General features: G+C 39.4%; 1 protein-coding gene across 1 annotated transcript in view; it reads right to left on the bottom strand.

Annotated features, from left to right (window-relative positions):
* Positions 1-10424: 10424 nt before the first annotated feature.
* LOC129246925 (histone acetyltransferase KAT7) overlaps positions 10425-18341 on the bottom strand; it is a 33246-nt gene continuing 25329 nt past the window's right edge. Inside the window, exons 5-7 of the mRNA XM_054885677.1 lie at positions 14194-14351; positions 13923-14018; positions 10425-11017 (exon numbers count right to left, since the gene is read on the bottom strand). Of these exons, the coding sequence (XP_054741652.1) occupies positions 10901-11017; positions 13923-14018; positions 14194-14351 (371 nt within the window). The 3' untranslated portion in view covers positions 10425-10900. The remainder of the gene's footprint in view (positions 11018-13922; positions 14019-14193; positions 14352-18341) is intronic.

The raw sequence follows: 18341 nt of genomic DNA, 5'->3' as shown, positions 1-18341 counted from the left end.
CAAGTAAGCTTCGTGGTTTCTTTACTTGCAAACTGATTACCCGTATGTATGTGTAATATACATACGTTTCTATGTACATACATATCTGTATGAATGCTCTTGCTGATTCTGCCCGTGCTTGCGTCCGGAGAGCTACCCAGTGTTTTGCTAATTCAAGTGTGTAGTTATTGTCAGTGTCAGAGGGCCGAAGACCGAGCCAGTGTTTCTCCCACCGTCGTTTGCCAATGCCGGTAATCGCGTACTGTTTTTTTGTTTTTTGTTTTGTGAAATGTGTACGCACATACATATGCATGTATCCATATATACGTATGTGCATATGTATATATTTTTTCGCATACTTCGACGTCGTCGTCGTAGTCGCTGACGATGATGGCAACGACCCCGTCGCCCGTCTCTTGTCTTGCAGCTACTTCTTGTTGGACAACAAATGCCATCGGCATTGCCACTGCCACTGTCGACGCCGCAGTTTCCGTCTCCGTCTGTGACTCTGGCTCAGGGACTCAGTCATCGCCATCGTCACCATAACCATAACCATCTCGATTGATGTTATGGCCGTATTCTTGGGGCGTTTAAGTTTGCAGTTTCTGGTTCTCGTACTGTTGTTGTCGCAGTCGCTGTCGCTGTATATCGTGTCTGATGTAGCAGTGAGCAAGCGCCGAAAAACCGATTATGCACGAGTGTTTACATGCGTACGGTGAATACGAGACTTTCTTGCTTGCAATGACTGCATGTGTATATATGTTCATTGTATTTGTGTCTAAACTGCATAAATGCGGTGGGTATGCATAAAGTTTCGTTCGAAGAAACGTCTTTAGAGAGAAGAGAGAATCAATTGTTGGTTAGCGTTCGAAAACATGGAACATCTTTGCAATTAAACATTTTTTTCAATTTTCGAGATTTCAAATCAAAACAGGTCACGAATATAAAGCTTCTGAGCCAATGAAAAAGTAAATAAAAATGGATAAAAATAAAAAATTAACAAGAACATTGTATCTGCAGTTGACCCTGCAGTGAAGGTCGTATATTTATTTGGTGGACAGTCGGATATGCCAGCTGATTCTGTATCCGGCTCAGCTGCATCCCATATCATAGAAAAATTACGTTATCAACACCAATAGGGCGGGTCTAAGCCTTGCTTTATACTGAGTCCTCATAACAAGACAGAAGAGTTCAGGAAAGAGGAGAAATGATAAAAGCACAGAAAACAAAGAATTTATTGGAGATTTTCAACTAGAAAAGGTTCAAAAGGCTAATTAAACTAAACTAAAAAAATAGCTTGAATATGTTGTCAAAGTAGTGGCAACGAAAGTGATTTGCACAAGCCTGGCGAATAGTCAAATGGTTTACGTTGATTTAGCGACGAAGCCGTAGAGGCTTTCGAGAACCTGTTGCTCGAGTGCGGTGCAATATCGAAAGAATAGTATTTCTTATATTCTCTAGGAGAAAAAGGATTAGGCGAAATATTGTACGCAACTGACTCTTAATCGCGCGCTGAATAATACTAATAATTACTACTGTGGGCAAAAAGTAAAATGAAAAATTTTTATTTATTCTTGAAAATCAATTTCATCCCCTTCATACGTACGCATGATATATATTTATATCCTTGTTCACTCCCCTTGGGCATAGAGTCTCGACAAAACACTTCCATCGTACACGGTTCTGGGCTTTGGTTTTTGCGCCGTCCCAATGTCGGCATCTGCTAGCTCGCGCAACGTAATCTTTGGCCTACAGCAACCACTGCACGCTTGCGGTTTCCAGTCCAATGCCATTTTCGAGAAGCCATCAGGTGGTTTTCTAGGCGAGTGGCCTATCTATCACCCAGCAACGACGTGCTGATTGTGTTCGGCAAGATTATTCTGCGGATGATGGGGAGGCACTTGTTGACGAAAGATTGTAGTCTCTGTGTAATAGCTTTCGATAAATTCCACCGGGCACGTGTCAACCATTATATGTCTTGCGTTGTTGTGGTTGATTCTCAAAGTCTTCGTTTTGGCGATGTTGATCTCCAGTTCGGTAGCGCGTGCCAGAGTCTTCGGTCTGTCCGTCTTCGCTTGCATGCCAGTGAGTTTGTGAGAGAGGAGGCAGATGTCATCGACGAAGTGCAGATCCTCAAGATGTCTGGTGAAACTCCATACGAGCCTCTTTTGTACAAGGTTAATTGGCTCATGTCGACATCTAGAAAGATGGCGAAGAGAAGTGGCGGCAGGGGGCAACCTCGCCTTACGCCTGCGTTGGTGGTGAATGTACGTACATTTACAGACTTGAAAATTGGAGGCTCTCTCAAAATAGGCGTCGATTACGTGAACTGGATTTGAATTTGGCCAATTTTCCCGTCTACCGAATGTGCCCGACACATGATGCCAATGTCAAGTTATCCTGGCACAACGCAAAGAGCTGTAAAATACATATTTGAATATAAATCGAAGAGTTATGTGAATCTCATTGTGAAGCTTGCAAAGATTGCCGAGCATCATCTCGGCTATTAATGAAAAAAATATTTAAAAAATCTATTTCAAAAATGACCAAAAAAACTTTTCCAAAAAGGGGAAAGAAATCCATTAATTTTACGTAATATTTTTGCGCAAATGGTCTATTAACAATTTTGAGCTCCGAATAAATTTCAAAATGAAACAACTTTTTCAAAATTGTTTCACTTTAGTTCTTATTATACCCAAGCCTACAAATAAACCAATTTTCAGAGGAATTGACGACAAAACTCAAGCACTTCAATCACTGACATGAGAATTTCTCAAATATTCGACTCTTGTACGACCAAGGACTACCACTCCAGCAGCATTTATAACATTTCTCGTATACTATTTTTTACCATTACAACAACAACTACAAGTATGACAAATATGCACTGCATTTCGGAGTTTTTAATCGTTCCCACACATAGCAGTTTACATGAACATCAATTGAACCTTTGTCGAACCCCACCTGGGTAGTTAACGCACCAGTGGTGATTCATTTCCATTGTTCATTCTTGAAACTGCAAACAAAAGCACTCCCAGACAGACTGAGAAATATTCTAGAGTGGCTTCTTAGACAAATTTAAGTTTGCTTCTTAGGCTGAGAAGCTTAGCTGGGAATCTGCGTCTATTTTCGACTTCATTGATGTGGAGTGAATTGCGTTTTAGCAAATGTGTATCTCATATATTTATTGCTTGTGCCAACACTTTTTGAAACAAAATTTTCGATAAGCGTTTAGCAGGTAACAACGCACTGACGCACTGAGATTGCAACTGCTTGATTTTTATGAATCTCAATTGAACACAAGATACAGCTAACCTCCAACGTACCGCGGCCGCCAAACTTTAGCCCTACCACCCCACCTTAAGGGCAGTTGTCAGTCACCATCGCTTCACAGCTGCCATTGTCATTAGTGATGTGGCAGTGGGAACTTGTACAGTCGAATTTGGGTGTATCGGGTGATGTTGTTGAGCACCCAATGGCGTGTTTCATATATGAATGCGCTTTCCAGCCGATGATACCTGCTACCTCCAATGTTAACTTACTAAATTTACTCGGTGGGAATGCAAACGAACAGGGCGGCACAATATGGCCAAGTGACAATTACAGGAGATATGAAGTTCACTCAAAAGTACGGAGGTATTTATATATGTGTGTATGTATTTACTAATTATAATGAAATATGAATGCGTAAGCCCAAAAATCTCTCGCGAATTTTTACGAAATTTTACAAATTAATATTTATGCACAAAATTTATTTGGTTGTAAAGGTTCTCTGCTATATGTGCCACACACACAAGCGTGTATATGTATTACTTTTATAAAACGGGAAAGTAAAGGGTCTTACAAAAGTGACACCTACATGCCAGCAGTGAATAATTCTTAAACGGTATACTTTTTTATGTCAACTTTGACATTTCTCAAGTGGACAGATTGCACAATTTTATATCATACAGTAGAACAATACGTTAAAATTCACCTTCACCTTTTCCATTGAGAAAAAATTTTAATTTATAACTAAATATTGAAATCTATCTGGATTTATGGGGTTAAGGGTAGTCAGAATTTTCAAAAAATGGGATTTTTTTTGCAGTTTCTTAAAGTACAGGGTTGGCCATATTAAACTGACCCATTGAGTAACTTTATAACTTTTTACTGTAATTTGAAATCTAAGGTTTACGTCAACAAGCCAAAGACACTAGGCGCACTTAAGGCCAATATCCGACGGGAAATAGCCGCCATATCGGCCGAGACGCTGGCCAAAACTATGGAAAACGCCGAAAAACGGGCACATTACGCTATACGAGCTAAGGGCGACCACTTGCGCGATATCATATTCAAAAAGTGATGTAAACGAATCTCCTTGAACTAAATTAAATGTTTTTCACAATGAAACACAAAAAAATGTTTCTTTTTCCATATTTTTTTAATAATCACATGGGTCAGTTTAATATGGCCAACCCTGTATAATATCTTAAAAACATTGAGTGAAAATTTGAGGGGAATCCGACAAATACTTTTCGAGTTATTCAGCAATTAACAAAGGGCGCTCGGGCACTCCGGAGCAGTTAGCAAAACTTTAAATGCGTTTTTCTAAAAACTATGTTTTTTGAACTGGTGATCACTGTAACTTAAAAACCGCTTGGTAGATTTCAATAATATTTATACTGCTTTTGAAAAACATAAAAAACTCGTACCTGATCGAAAGATTTTTTTTTTTAATTTCAATTTTTTTAACAATTAATTGTCGGTGTTTTTCTCGAAAATCTGATATATATTTCCTGAGGCCGCCATATTGTTAATTTTGAAAAAAGAGCATCTATGAGGCACAAGATTATCTATTAATAAAACAAATTTTTCTAGTCCGATTGATTTTAGACGAATCTCCAAGGACTTGTGATGATTACCGCAAGGTATTTCTGGCGAAACGGGCTCCACACAAGCAGCGATAACTTTTACAATTATTAGTTTTTTTTTTTTAATTTTGCTAAAGTCAAGTCGAAACATGCTATGTACTAATGCTATGTTTTCACTTTTGTAAAATAAAGCAATTGACTAGCAAAAAAAAATGATTGAAAATCATAATTTTTTCGGGCCTCCGACCCCTTATTGGACTACAGCTGTGGAGCTATGCTAAACAAAAACATTTTGAAAAACAGTCAACGATTTCAAATCAAGTTTATTTTTTTTTCTATATTTTTTGATGGGTGGAGTAAGATTCAAAATGCCTCGCACTAATAGCGACCGTCGTGTACTGCGTTGAGTGGTGTGACCACTAGAACAATCCTCCTCTTCCTCCTCTTCTGGGGAGACTCCCTTCCCGGAACTACTTTCTACATTACCTTGGGAGCACCCAGAAGACATCCATTAAATGGACCAGTTCTATTCTCTGCTTTTGACATATAGCAGTTTTATGTAATCGATAGTCTCAGTTGCTCCGCTTTTTGAAGCAAAAGAATCATTGAAAAAAAGCGATCTCAAATTTGTTAGTACCGACATGCATCTCGTCTAATATCGTCGTGAATCAAACAGTTAGAGCCTTCTTGACTTGCTAATCCAGATGGGCAATGTCGGAGGCTTAAGTGGAGAAAACCTTACGATCTTGTTCCAGAAATTAGAGCGGTTGGCCAACAGATATACATTTCTGTCACCTCTCTTCCAGTATAATTATGTATTTCCTGTAAATACTGTCGCATTTTAATTAATAAAAAAAAAATACTTGATAATTGTAACTAAGCGTAATTGAATGAAATGTATTTAAGAACTTACGAGTATAACATTCAAAAAAAAAAATATGAAAATGTTTGATCTTTAAGAAAAACATATTGGAAAATTCGTGATTATGTTGGTGGAAATAATCGTCCGATTGGGTCAAAAATTAAAAGGTTGTTGAAAAAATTTCAAGATAGTGGTTCTGTCGGTTGTGTACGCAGAGAAGGAGGTTAAAGATTATACGCAAAATTTTTGGATTGTTAACAGTCGGAATTGGTGTCATCGACTTTGACTTTGAGTTGCAGTTTGACCTCTTTTGTCCAGGTGGTAAAGAGGATCGCCGTGGACTTTGTGGGGGAAAGTTGTAGATTCCTCGCAGTGAAAAAACGAGAAAGATTGGATAGGTAATCGTTCACTTTGGCGCTCAGGCCATCAATGTCATTGCCCGACGCCATTATCGGGCAATCGTCAGCGTAGAAGACCTTCAACATTCCCATGGTAGCCGGCTCTACGTTATCGGAATGATTCGGGGTTTTCCCCGACCGAGGCCTGCCGCCCCCGTAAGCTAGCCCTGTCTAGTGAACCGTATACCACCCCCCTCTGTCAACTTGTTGGTCTTTGTCCTTTGACTAAGTGGAAAATTTCTCGTAAGAATCTTGGCTTACGTGCCTATAAAATACAGTTCGTACAAGAATTGAAGCCAAATGAACACCGTTCACGTTGTATTTTTGCTGATTGGGCTCATTTAGATTTATTATTCAGGAAAAAGTAGGCAAAAATTCCGCTGCTTACATGGCATATGCCTGATATCTTATTAAAAAAAAAAGCCATGAAACAAACTACCAGATTATAATAAAAAAAAATGAATTCCAACAATTTTTCTGTTTTGTATATCATTTTAAATTCTCAAGCTCTTAAGAAAAACACCCTTTATATATAACAGGAGGCCCAACCTGAGGCTCGTGAGTCCCATCCGGCTCTTAGTAGAATTATTTGTGGCTCTCGATAAATGTACCCGAGTTCCTTTTTCATTTTCTCTTGATTTTTTCTGAATCCATTTGAAATTAGTATAAGTCAAGGTGAGTTTTCCATTTCCAATATAATTATGACCCAAAAAGCATCTGGAGAATTAGAATTAATAGAGATGCAAGAAGATTATGCCCTACATCTGAATTATAAATAAACTCCAACTACTGAATTTTGGAAATTTTTACCAGAATCAAAGTATCATATCTTGAATTAAAAAAGGCCGCTTGTCGAATTATTTCAATATTTTTTTTCATTTCATTTTATTCCACTTTTAAATTCGTGAAATCCAAACATCGATCGGTATTATAAAGGGTGTTTTTTTTAGAGGTTAGATTTTCAAGATGAAATAAAACGTATATAATTTAATGTTATGACCAAGAATTTAGCTTTATTATAAAGATAGGGGTTTGCCATTATGTTTTAAAAATGATTTCGGGCAAGTGGCCGCCGCGGCTGGCTCGAATAAATTCCAGCCGAGAGGCCCAATTTTCGACCACTTTTTGCAGCAATTGGGGCCGTATGTCAGCAATATCGCGCCGAATATTCTCTTCCAAGACGTCAATCGTCTCGGGCTTATCTGCGTAGACAAGCGACTTCACATAGCCCCACAAGAAATAGTCCAGCGGTGTTATATCGCACGATCTTGGGGGCCACGCCACAGGTCCACGGCGCGAGATAATGCGCTCACCAAAAGTTTCCTTCAATAAATCGATTGTTGCGTTGGCTGTATGGCATGTAGCGCGGTCTTGTTGGAACCAAAGGTCGTCCACATCAACATCGTCCCATTCAGGCACGAAAAAGTCATTAATCATGGCTCTATAGCGCTCTCCATTGACTGTAACATTATGGCCGGCTTCATTTTTATAGAAATATGGACCAATGATTCCCTCTGCCCATAGAGCACAGCAAACAGTGACTTTTTGAGGATGTAACGGCGTCTCAGCAATCGCTTGTGGATTATGTTCACTCCAAATGTGACAATTTTGCTTATTGACATACCCATTCAACCAAAAGTGAGCTTCATCGCTGAACAAAATTTTCTTCGATGCGTCGCGCGAACCGAACCATTATTTTCGTAATAAATTTGTACGATTTGCAAACGTTGTTCAGGTGTAAGTCTATTCATTATGAAATGGCAAACCAAACTGAGCATAAATCAAGTGACAGTTGTCAAAAAGACCATCTACGAAAAAAGTAGTGCCAACTTGAAAACCTAACCTCTAAAAAAACACCCTTTATTATATAACCAACATCTCAAAGAATTACTGAGAAGTGCTGTCACCAATTATTCACCAAATTTTAAAGAAGTATCAACATAAGTAAAATAAATGTGTTTAATTTTTAATATTTAAATTTAATACAGGGTGGGCCATATAGCGTTTCCTTTTTGTACCACCTATTTCTTTGAAAATGGTAACACAAATGGCATGTCAAATGTGTTCATAATTTACTTAAAGGTTTGACATTTACGAAATGGGACGCTATACGCTTGAACAAAATTGGGAAATATTGAAAACCTATTCCAAAGTGGTGAGTATTCTTCTTCTTCTGCGGTTACAGTAAATGGCGAGCGTTACCGTGACATGCTTAACGAATTTTTGTTTTCAAAAATTGAAGAGGATGACATGGACGACATTTGGTTTCAACAGGACGGTGCAACTTGTCACACCGCCAAAGTTACACTCGAACTTTTGGCTACCGTTTTTGAATTCCGATATCAATTGGCCGCCTCGGAGTTGTGATTTAAGCCCGTTGGACTATTTTTTGTGGGGAGCCGTTAAGGACAAATGCTATGCGAACCATCCAGAGACGATTGATGCTTTAAAACACGAAATCAAAGTTGCCATTCAAGAAATTGGAGCACAAACAATCGAAAATGTGCTTAAAAATTGGGTTGATCGAATGACCTACTGTAAAGCCAGTCGTGGCAGTCATTTGACCGATATTATTTTTCATTCATAAATGACAATGTTCAATCTTCAAAATAAAAAAGAAAGTTTGAAAAAATATTGATTAGTTTTTTTTTTTTATAGCCGATTCAAAAAACAAATTTTACATGGCCCACCCTATACAAAGTGTGTACTTTTATTTATATGTTTTAAATAAATATAATTTCGGCAAAAAATGTGTTCTAATACCTTTTTGCATTACCTTGCAAATACTTATTTAACTGCGGTTCGAGAAAATTTTCAAATTAAAAAAAATGGCTCGGCCTATCAAGGAGCTTGACCACCACTGATAAAGGGTTTTCCAATAAGAGGTCTTTTCCCGTAAAAGATCAATGGTTTCGTTGCTTGTGTGGCACGTAGCGCCGTCTTGTTGAAAATAAACGTTGTCCAGATCCATACCATCCAATTTCGGCCATAAAAATTCGTTGATCATCTCTCGATAGCGCAATCCATTCACCGTAACTGTTGCCCCAGCTTCATTTTCGAAAAAGTAAGGTCCAATGACTCCGCCAGACCAAAAACCGCACCAAACAGTCACACGTTGAGGATAGAGAGGCTTTTAAACAATAACTCTTGGATTTTCTGGGTCCCAGATCCGACAATTTTGCATGTGCACGAAGGCACCGAGGTGGAAATGGGCCTCATCACTCTAGATGATTTTTCGATGGAATTCCGGATTATTTTCATGCATTTCAACGACCCAATCAGCAAAGACACGATGTTGTTGATGATCGGCCGGCTTGAGTTCTTGGACTATAGTTAACTGGACTTTATAAGCCTTAGAACCCAAATCTTTATGCAAAATATGGTGTAATGATGTTTGTGGAAGGCCTAATTCTAAAGAACGACGAGGAATGGAGAAACCTGGGTTTTCTTCAACACTTTCGGCTAAAACCGCAATATTTTCGGCTGTTCTTGAGCGATGTGCACGGGTTTTATTCTTCACATCACTAACTTGTTCCAACAGCTCGAATTTTTTTTTTTTTAATTTTTTTTTTGCATTTTTTTGTATTTCATTTTTTAAATGAAGAACCTTTCAAGAATATTCTGTGAAAATTTTAGATGAATCGGAGCAAAACTTACAAAGATACAGACATGTAAGTGTTGCTACCTACCTGGCTCAACCGCGCGCCATTTGTACTTTAAAGCGTTTTTCCCACAACTTACGTTTTCAAAGTCGGTGCCCCTCATAACTTTGAAACTACTGCACCGATCCTTTTGAAATTTTGAACACTTTTTCTGTAGATGTTTTACAAGGTAACGCCGAAGAGTTTTTTTCGAATTTGTTGATACTTTTGTTTTTACGGTAACTAATTCACCGATTTTTTACGGGAAAATCGTGTTTTTGACTTTAACGTGTTCCCAAAAATCGAAAAAATTTTAATTTCAAAAAACCCTCTCGGCATTACCCGGAGAAAACGATTATCTAACGAAATAACTTTGGTTTTTTGATTTCAGATGATTTAACACCGAGTTATGAGGGGCACCGCAAAACTACTTTTTTTTGAGATGCGTCCGAATAATTTCTGCCATTGCCGTATTTTTAAATATTTTTGGATGAAAGTTTCACAAAATATGCTTAAAATGCTATAGTTTTATGTAGTAAAAGATTTGACGAATAAATTTTAACTGTGTCATCAAAAAAAATCATAAAAATGTGCCTTTTTTTCCATGAATTAACGTTACCCTCCCCTTAAACGGCGTAAACTCCAACTCGCATGGACAATAAAAACACAACTGGTTTATACGTTCTATAAAAAGATAAATATTACACTTTAATCAATATCTATTTTGGTACTTAATAAATTCTATTGATTTTTTCTAAATATATATTTTACAAGCATAATTTTTATTTTAGTTATATACACATTTCGTTTGTTAAAATTGTTCTTATTGTTGTGTGGTGAATTTGTCATTTCTCCTGCCATTCGCACTACTGCAAAATGCCCTAAATAGTACCTAATATATACAAAGAGTGATACAAAAAACTATTTTTTTAAAACATATTTTCTACACTTAAGTGATTAATTGAGAAAATTTAGTAAGTTGTATGCAAACAGTTATAAAGTAAGTGTGTGAGTGCATTTGATGATCACAAACACGCTAAGTAACTAAGTGTGTGTAAGTATATGCATGGTTACTAACTAACCATATAACGGTATTAGTTGAAATATTCATATTCAGTGTACGTAGATAATAACTATGGTCTCCGTACGCGAACTTATAGCCTACTATTATGGAGAGTTATTAGTTTGTGTTGGCACAAAGGGACTCCAACGCAAGCAACTGTCATCGATTTTCGGGAAATTACCCCGTTGCTTAACACGTTTTTCATACTCATCGAGCACATCCTGCAAAGAGAATGGAAAATAGTTGCAAATCATTAGTTTTTCAGACACTCAGCGAGGTGTTGCATTTGAAATGAGCGACAACGAACAAATATTTTATGTATAAAATTGAAATTGAAATTTAAAAAGTCGAGCACCACGAAGCATCGAGGGATTCGGTAGCTCCTAAACACTCAGGCTAAAAAGCCCATTGTATTGAGTTGGGGAATAAGTTCATAGCGTTTTTATATTTTCTTTTATTTTACAACGATTAAGCTTGGAATTCCGTACAACCCGTATTGCAGAAGCTGTGGGGATGCTGCAAAGAAAGATACTGTTGAGCACTTTCTCTGAAAATGTCCGCCTCTGGCGGCTAGGCGCTTGCGATTCCTTAGCGTGCCCTTTGACGATGGCTTGAGGAAGTTCTCCAGCCTATATCCCTTTTCGCTCCTCCACTACATCAACAGCACTAAATGGCTGTAGGTGGTTTTCTTTTTCCCTAAATTTTTTCGCAGGTAGTGGTCCACATTATGGCATCAAAACGGCACATACATAAGTGCTACTTGTAGTGTACCTATGGTACTCTTGCCATCTAACCTACCTACCTCACAACGATTTATTTGCGGTTTGGCAAAGCGTAAGTATTTATTCGATAGAACTTTTTCTGCTCTACAAAACCCTGCTAATTATATTTTTGAGTTATTTATTTTTTATTATTTGTGAGGCTTAGAAATGGAATATGTACCAAGTTGGCAAAAATCAACATTTTCGACACCTGCTCTTCTTTGCTTTTCATCGAGAGCAGAAAGCTGGGACATTTGCGAGGTGTATGGAGAAGGTGTCGCAGGTGAGTCTACGGAAGTCACGGAAATGGTGTGCAAAGTTCAAAACTAACGACTTGGACGTCGGTGACAAGTCCCGCAGCGGAAGGCCTTCTGAATTCGATGAAGAACGTCTCAAATCAATTCTGAAGGAGACGGTCGCCAAACCAGTCGTGAATTGGCGGAAAAAATGAACTGTGGCCCAAAAACGATTCTCAATCACCTTGAAGCAATTTACCGAAAAATTGGGAGCTTGGGTGTTTCACGAGCTCAACGGAAAAACAAAGAAAATCGCCTTAAAATTGTTTCTCAGCATCACGCCCGCCATCGAGCAACACGCGCATCAAAAACAGCGCTTTTTGCACCCAATCGTCACGGGAGATGAGAAATGGTACCTCAACATCAATATGAAGCAAAGAAAGAAGTGGGTGGCTCCAGGAGATACGCCAAAGCCGAGAGTCAAGAAGCTCATGATATGTGTTTTGTGGGATTGGAATGGCATGTTGGGCTGGGAAATGCTCGAAAAGAATGCCACGGTCAACAAAGAGCCTCTACATTGCCCAGCTACACCGCGTTAATGAGGCTATTCGACTGAAAAGACCTCATCGACATGGTCAAACCATACTCCTTCACTTCTACACCAGGCCCCATGTTGCGCAAGTCGTCAGAGCCACACTCCAAGAGCTCGAATGGGAGGTCCTTCAGTATTCGCTCTCCGGAGCTTGCACCGACCGATTACCATCTTTTCCGCTACCTGTTAGACTATTTGAACGGCGTTACCGTCGATAACAAAGATGTCCTCAAAAACTGGCTCAACAAATTCTTTGACAATATACCGATTTTTGGTGAAGTGCCATCAAAAAATTGGTTGAGAGGTGGGAAGGGTTTGAAAACAGCAATGGCGAATATATAATAGATTTTTTTCTACCTGATTCACTCCTCTCGGGAACATAGGTCCTCTACAAGACTTGTCTTGCATTAGTTTCGTTAATCTATTTGATGTCTGGCAGGGTAGGTGATTAGCCTGACGCTACCAATACTAAGTGGTGGAAATGCCCACCTGCCGTTGCTTAGGAACAACGCCTTATTATTGCTTGGAGCGCCATCTGTGTTTCACATTTTTCTGGCAGAAGGATCGCACAGATGGTTGAGGACTTGCGAAATTTTGGTGTGTCTGTGCTATTACCGCGATTGCCCGTTTCCTCTTGCTGGCGCCACTGATGCAATGTGTAACTGTTTGTTTATGCTTGTTTTAGCAGCCACAATGCAAATAATGCGGCCGCCGTAGCCGAATGGGTTGGTGCGTGCCTACCATTCGAAATTCCCAGAGAGAACGTAGGTTCGAATCTCGGTGAAACACCAAAATTAAAAGAAAAACATTTTTCTAATAGCGGTCGCCTCTCGGCAGGCAATGGCAAACCTCCGAGTGTATTTCTGCCTCGAAAAAGCTCCTCATAAAAAATATCTGCCGTTCGGAGTCGGCTTGAAACTGTAGGTCTCTCCATTTGTGGAACAACATCAAGACGCACGCCACACCCAGAAAGAGTGTACGCGCCAATTATATATATATATATATACATATATGCAAATAATGTGCTGACTACTGTGCGGGAGTAAGGATAGAAAGGATAAGTTTTTGGGTGGAGGGGTACCATTTTTTGTTTTGCTTTGGAAACAGGGAAAGTACGTAAATTTGGAAAAGTGCGAGAGACGTTGCTTATGTGGGATTCGAACCCACAACCTCTGGGACGGCAGGCTAGTGCACTTACGCTAGACTACCGAGGCCGCATTTATAATTGATGTTAATCAACTATTGATATAGTTACTGTTTTTTGTTTAAATAAAAGTCTTCGAAAAAAACGCTACGAACTTATTCCCGAACCCAATATTTAAAGCTCTGGAAAGGGAGCGGGGAGAGAAGAAAAAAAATAGTATAGAGAAATAGAGGTAGTTAGATATGTGAGAATCTTCCAGATTCTTTGGTAAGCCTGAAAATATACTCCAGTTTGGGAGCACGATTTTTTTTATTCGTTTTCATGACAACGGAACCCAAAATTCGCATAAGTCAATGTATAATATATGTATAGTATATAAAATGTAATACTCACTTGCTTTTTAAGCACAATATGTTTGCCTTTCCAGTACTTCATCATACCCAATGCCTGCAAGGTGCTAACGATATCGTATGAATATATAGCCGTTTCCTGCATAAAGTAAAAATGTAACCGCACGTGAGATAGATAACACAGCACCAGTTAATATATATACAGTTATATGTATATCTGTATATGTATATGTATGCATGTTGGCCAAGTTGAAATTTATACGATCTCGCGCTCGCATGCATACCGCGTTTTTTGGCATAGATCAACACCTTACCTGCGATACATCCTTGATGCTCAATGCACTTCCGGTTCTGTTGCAAAGGTAATCCAAAAGCACATCTTTCCAATAGGAGCGATATGAAATTAAGCCCAAGTCGGAGAGCGGCTTTTCCGGCGATCCAATCTTACCCTCCACTCTGGTCAAAAGGTAACCTAAGTAGGTAGAAAAAAAAACGTAAAAAACAAACGGGAAATAGTTGGAGTAAACAATTTCGCATCTCTTAACATTTGTATTTATAACAACTAGTGAGAGTGCAGGGTCATCGTGTGAACGCCTTCAAGTTCTTTGGCATCACGTGTCTACCCTCAAACCAATGATCAATGACTGTATTTTTTGCTTTGCTGTCTGCTGCTGAACTTCTCAACCCTGACGTTATGACCAACTTTGTCATATTCCCGTAATAAAATGCCATCTACATTCGTCTAGACAGACCAAACTTAAGGATGAGTACTTCAGATGTCGATATATAAATACTCGTATGTATACAGGCACATACACACATACATGATGTATGTATATATACATATACATACACTTGCATACCGCTTGAACGGGCAAAACCCTGGACGAACGGACAAACGATGCAGGAACAGTCCAATTCTATTCCATCATTCAAGAGTTGCAAACGTTTTACGGCAGCGCCGGCAAGCGTCCATTCAACCCACGCACCTTATAACTTATAATATCTACACACTCTGACATCCATACGTATGTATGTATGTGTGTATGCATAAAGTTGTACATTGTCAGCGAATTACAATTGCAACCGAAGTGCAGTGGATGATGGTGCCGGTGCCGGTGCCGGTGCTGGCGCTGGTGGAGTTAGTGGTGGTGATGGTGCCGGTGCTGGTGCTGGTAATGGAGTGATGTGTTCGAGTTTGTGTTGTAACAGTTTATGCTTTTGGCTGTTGGCGTCTGAAGTTCTCCGGTACCCCAACTCACCTTAACAGCAAATTTGCTGTGGCAGTCTCGTACGACGGGGTTGAATGCTTTCTGTGCGTTGCATCGCACAACAACAGCAAAAACGCGCACCGTGAGTACCAACGCTGTCTCTGCTGCTCTGCCACACCCTGTCCTGAATTTCGCAGCAGACTAACAACATTCGTCCACATCCCCCAAAAGCTAGCACACACGCCCGTATGAGACACCCCGAGTATACAAACAAGTACATAAGGTAGCGAATCCAAGGCTGCTTTGATTTTTCTTTTCAACACAAATACAAAATAACATACATACATACATACATATTTACACAAAAATGCGACATAAGCATGGGGAATGACGAGACGACTTTATCGATCCAATTGCAGGCGTAGCCAAAAGTGTGATACTTCTGAGGTGAAGAACCGATTACTCGGACAGGAAAATAACTCATAATAAAATAAAAAAATTAAATTATATTAAATGAATATAATTAAAATAGTTTGTAATTAAAAATTAGTGCAAAAGGTTAGGAAATGCGTTAAGCGCCTTAAAATATGCAACGAATATCTAAGCATCCGCAAAAATAACTTCAGAAACAAGATGAAAGTTAACACTTCCACTACCAATTTTCTGAACAGATTATATATGTATGTAGGTATATATATATAATTGGCCCTGACACTCTTTTTGACCGTGCTCCTCTTCCTATTTTTGGTGCGCGTCTTGATGTTTTCCCACAAATGGAGGGACCCACAGTTTTAAGCCGACTCCGAACGGCAAACCGTTTTTGTGAGGAGCTTTTTCATGGCAGAAGTGCACTCGCAGGCTTGCCATTGTCTGCCGAGGAGTGACCGCCATTTGAAAAACCTTTTTCTTTCATTTTGATGTTTTCATGCACGGAGATTCGAACCTATGCACTTCCGAATGGAAAAATAGGCACAATTTGCAACAAAAAACAAAAAAAAAAAGGACGAGTATGCAGACTTCACTCGTTAAATTTCAAAATATGTACATATAGTATATTAGTTTGGGGAAAAAGAATGCATTAGTTTTGGGTAAAATTCAAAACTTTTTTAAGATGCTTCGGATTGTCCGATTTCGGTCAAATATGCACCGTTTTGTTGTATAATTCGTTGCCATTTTAAATGTAGCTGCATAATCCCTCTCGCATAGAAGTCTTGGTTCTTTTTGGCGAAAAACTCTAGTAATCGATTTTCACAACTTTCTCTTGCGACCAATTTCTTATCACTCAGAAAGTTTTGTGATGGGAAAAATCGCTTGGTGCCAGGTCCGGTATATTTATATATGATGCATACATTAAAATTTCCCAACCAAGTATGGCTTTTCATTGCCCTGATGCAACACAACACCTCCTCTGCTGACAAATTCTGGCCGTTTCTGGCCAATCGGTAGCTTCAAACGGTTCAGTTGTTGACAGTGGAGATATGAATTTAGTGTTTGGTCACACGGAAGAAAGTCATAATAAATGATTCCTTTCAAATCTCACCAAATATACAGTAGAACCTTCCTAGCCATTAGTCCTGGTTTGGCCACCATTTGAGATCATTCATCACGCTTTGACCACGATCGTTTTCGTAGAACATTGGCGTACGTGACCCATTTCTCATCCCCAGTCACCATCTGTTTGGGAAATGGATCGATTTTACTCCGTTTGGCCAAGGCTTCGCAGATAGAAATTCGATCCATCATATTTTTTTGGTGTTAATTGGTGTGGCACCCAAACATCGAGCTTCCCTATGAATCCAGCTTTGCGGAAGCGATTGAAAACTTCGATCTTTAGCTGCTGGGTGATGCTACGACTTCTAACATGCCGGTCAACTTTGCTTATTTTGTTGATTTTATCGACATTTTTGACAATATCTACATTTTCTTTAACATCCAAAATGTCTGAACGGAATCGATGAAGCCAAAATTGCACGTAATTCGCTGTTAGAGCTCGGCACCATAAACACGATTCACAATTTTAGCGGCCTGGGTTGCATTTCAAAGAAAAACTTAAAACTGTAAAATGTACCAAATTTTCTGATGGTTGACTTCCATATTTTATAAGAGCGTACAATTGCTGGCGTATGCCGATGATATTGACATCATCGGCCTTAACAACTGCGCTGTTAATTGCCTTCTCCAAACTGGATAAGGAGGCAAAGCGAATGGGTCTGGTGGTGAACGAGGACAAAACGAAGTACCTCCTGTCTTCAAACAAACAGTCGGCGCACTCGCGTATCGGCACCCACGCCACTGCTGACAGTTATAATTTCGAGGTTGTATTAAAAAACTTCGTTTATTTAGGAACCAGCATTAACACCGATAACAATGTCAGCCTTGAAATCCAACGTAGAATCTCTCTTGCCAACAAGTGCTACTTTGGACTAAGTAGGCAACTGAGCAGTAAAGTCCTCTCTCGACGAACAAAATTAACACTCTACAAGACTGTCATCATGCCCGTCCTAACGTATGGCGCAGAAGCTTGGACGATGACAACATCCGATGAAGCGACGCTTGGATTTCTGCGCATGATTTTTGGACCTTTGCACGCTGGCAACGGCGAATATCGCAGACGATGGAACGATGAGCTGTATGAGCTTTACGACGACATAGACATAGCGCAGCGAATAAAGGTCCAGCGGCTACGTTGGCTGGGTCATGTCGGCCGAATGGATACAAACGCTCCGGCTTTGAAAGTATTCGATGCGGTACCAGATGGTGGTAGTAGAGGAAGAGGAAGGCCTCCTCTGCGTTGGGAAGATCAGGTGGAGAAGGACTTGACTTCACTTGGTGTGTCCAACTGGCGCCGGTTAGCACGAGAAAGAAACGACTACTGCGCTTTGTTAAACTCGGCCAAAATCGCGTAAGCGGTTATCGCGCCAATTAAGAAAGAAGAAGACTTCCATTGGCAACACCCTGTAACTCACAACTGAATGTAACAAACAAACAACAGCAATTGAATTTTTCTAAATGTGAAATGTCACCTTGACAACGAGTATAAAATAAATAAACTTTAAATTGTTTTGATTGATCGATTTTTTTTCCTTGTTCACTCCTCTCGGGAGCATAGGGCCCCGGCAAGACTTGTCTTGCGTTGGTTTCGTTAATCTATTTGATTTCTGACAAGGTAGGTGATTAGTCTACCGCTAATCGATACTTGACGAGAAATCGATCACTACAGCCAGCTACCATCAACCGAGAAAGTAATGAAT

This window comes from Anastrepha obliqua, chromosome 5 (genome assembly GCF_027943255.1).
Source record: "Anastrepha obliqua isolate idAnaObli1 chromosome 5, idAnaObli1_1.0, whole genome shotgun sequence".
Taxonomy (NCBI): Eukaryota; Metazoa; Arthropoda; class Insecta; order Diptera; family Tephritidae; genus Anastrepha; species Anastrepha obliqua.
This window is presented reverse-complemented; position numbering and strand designations above follow the sequence as displayed.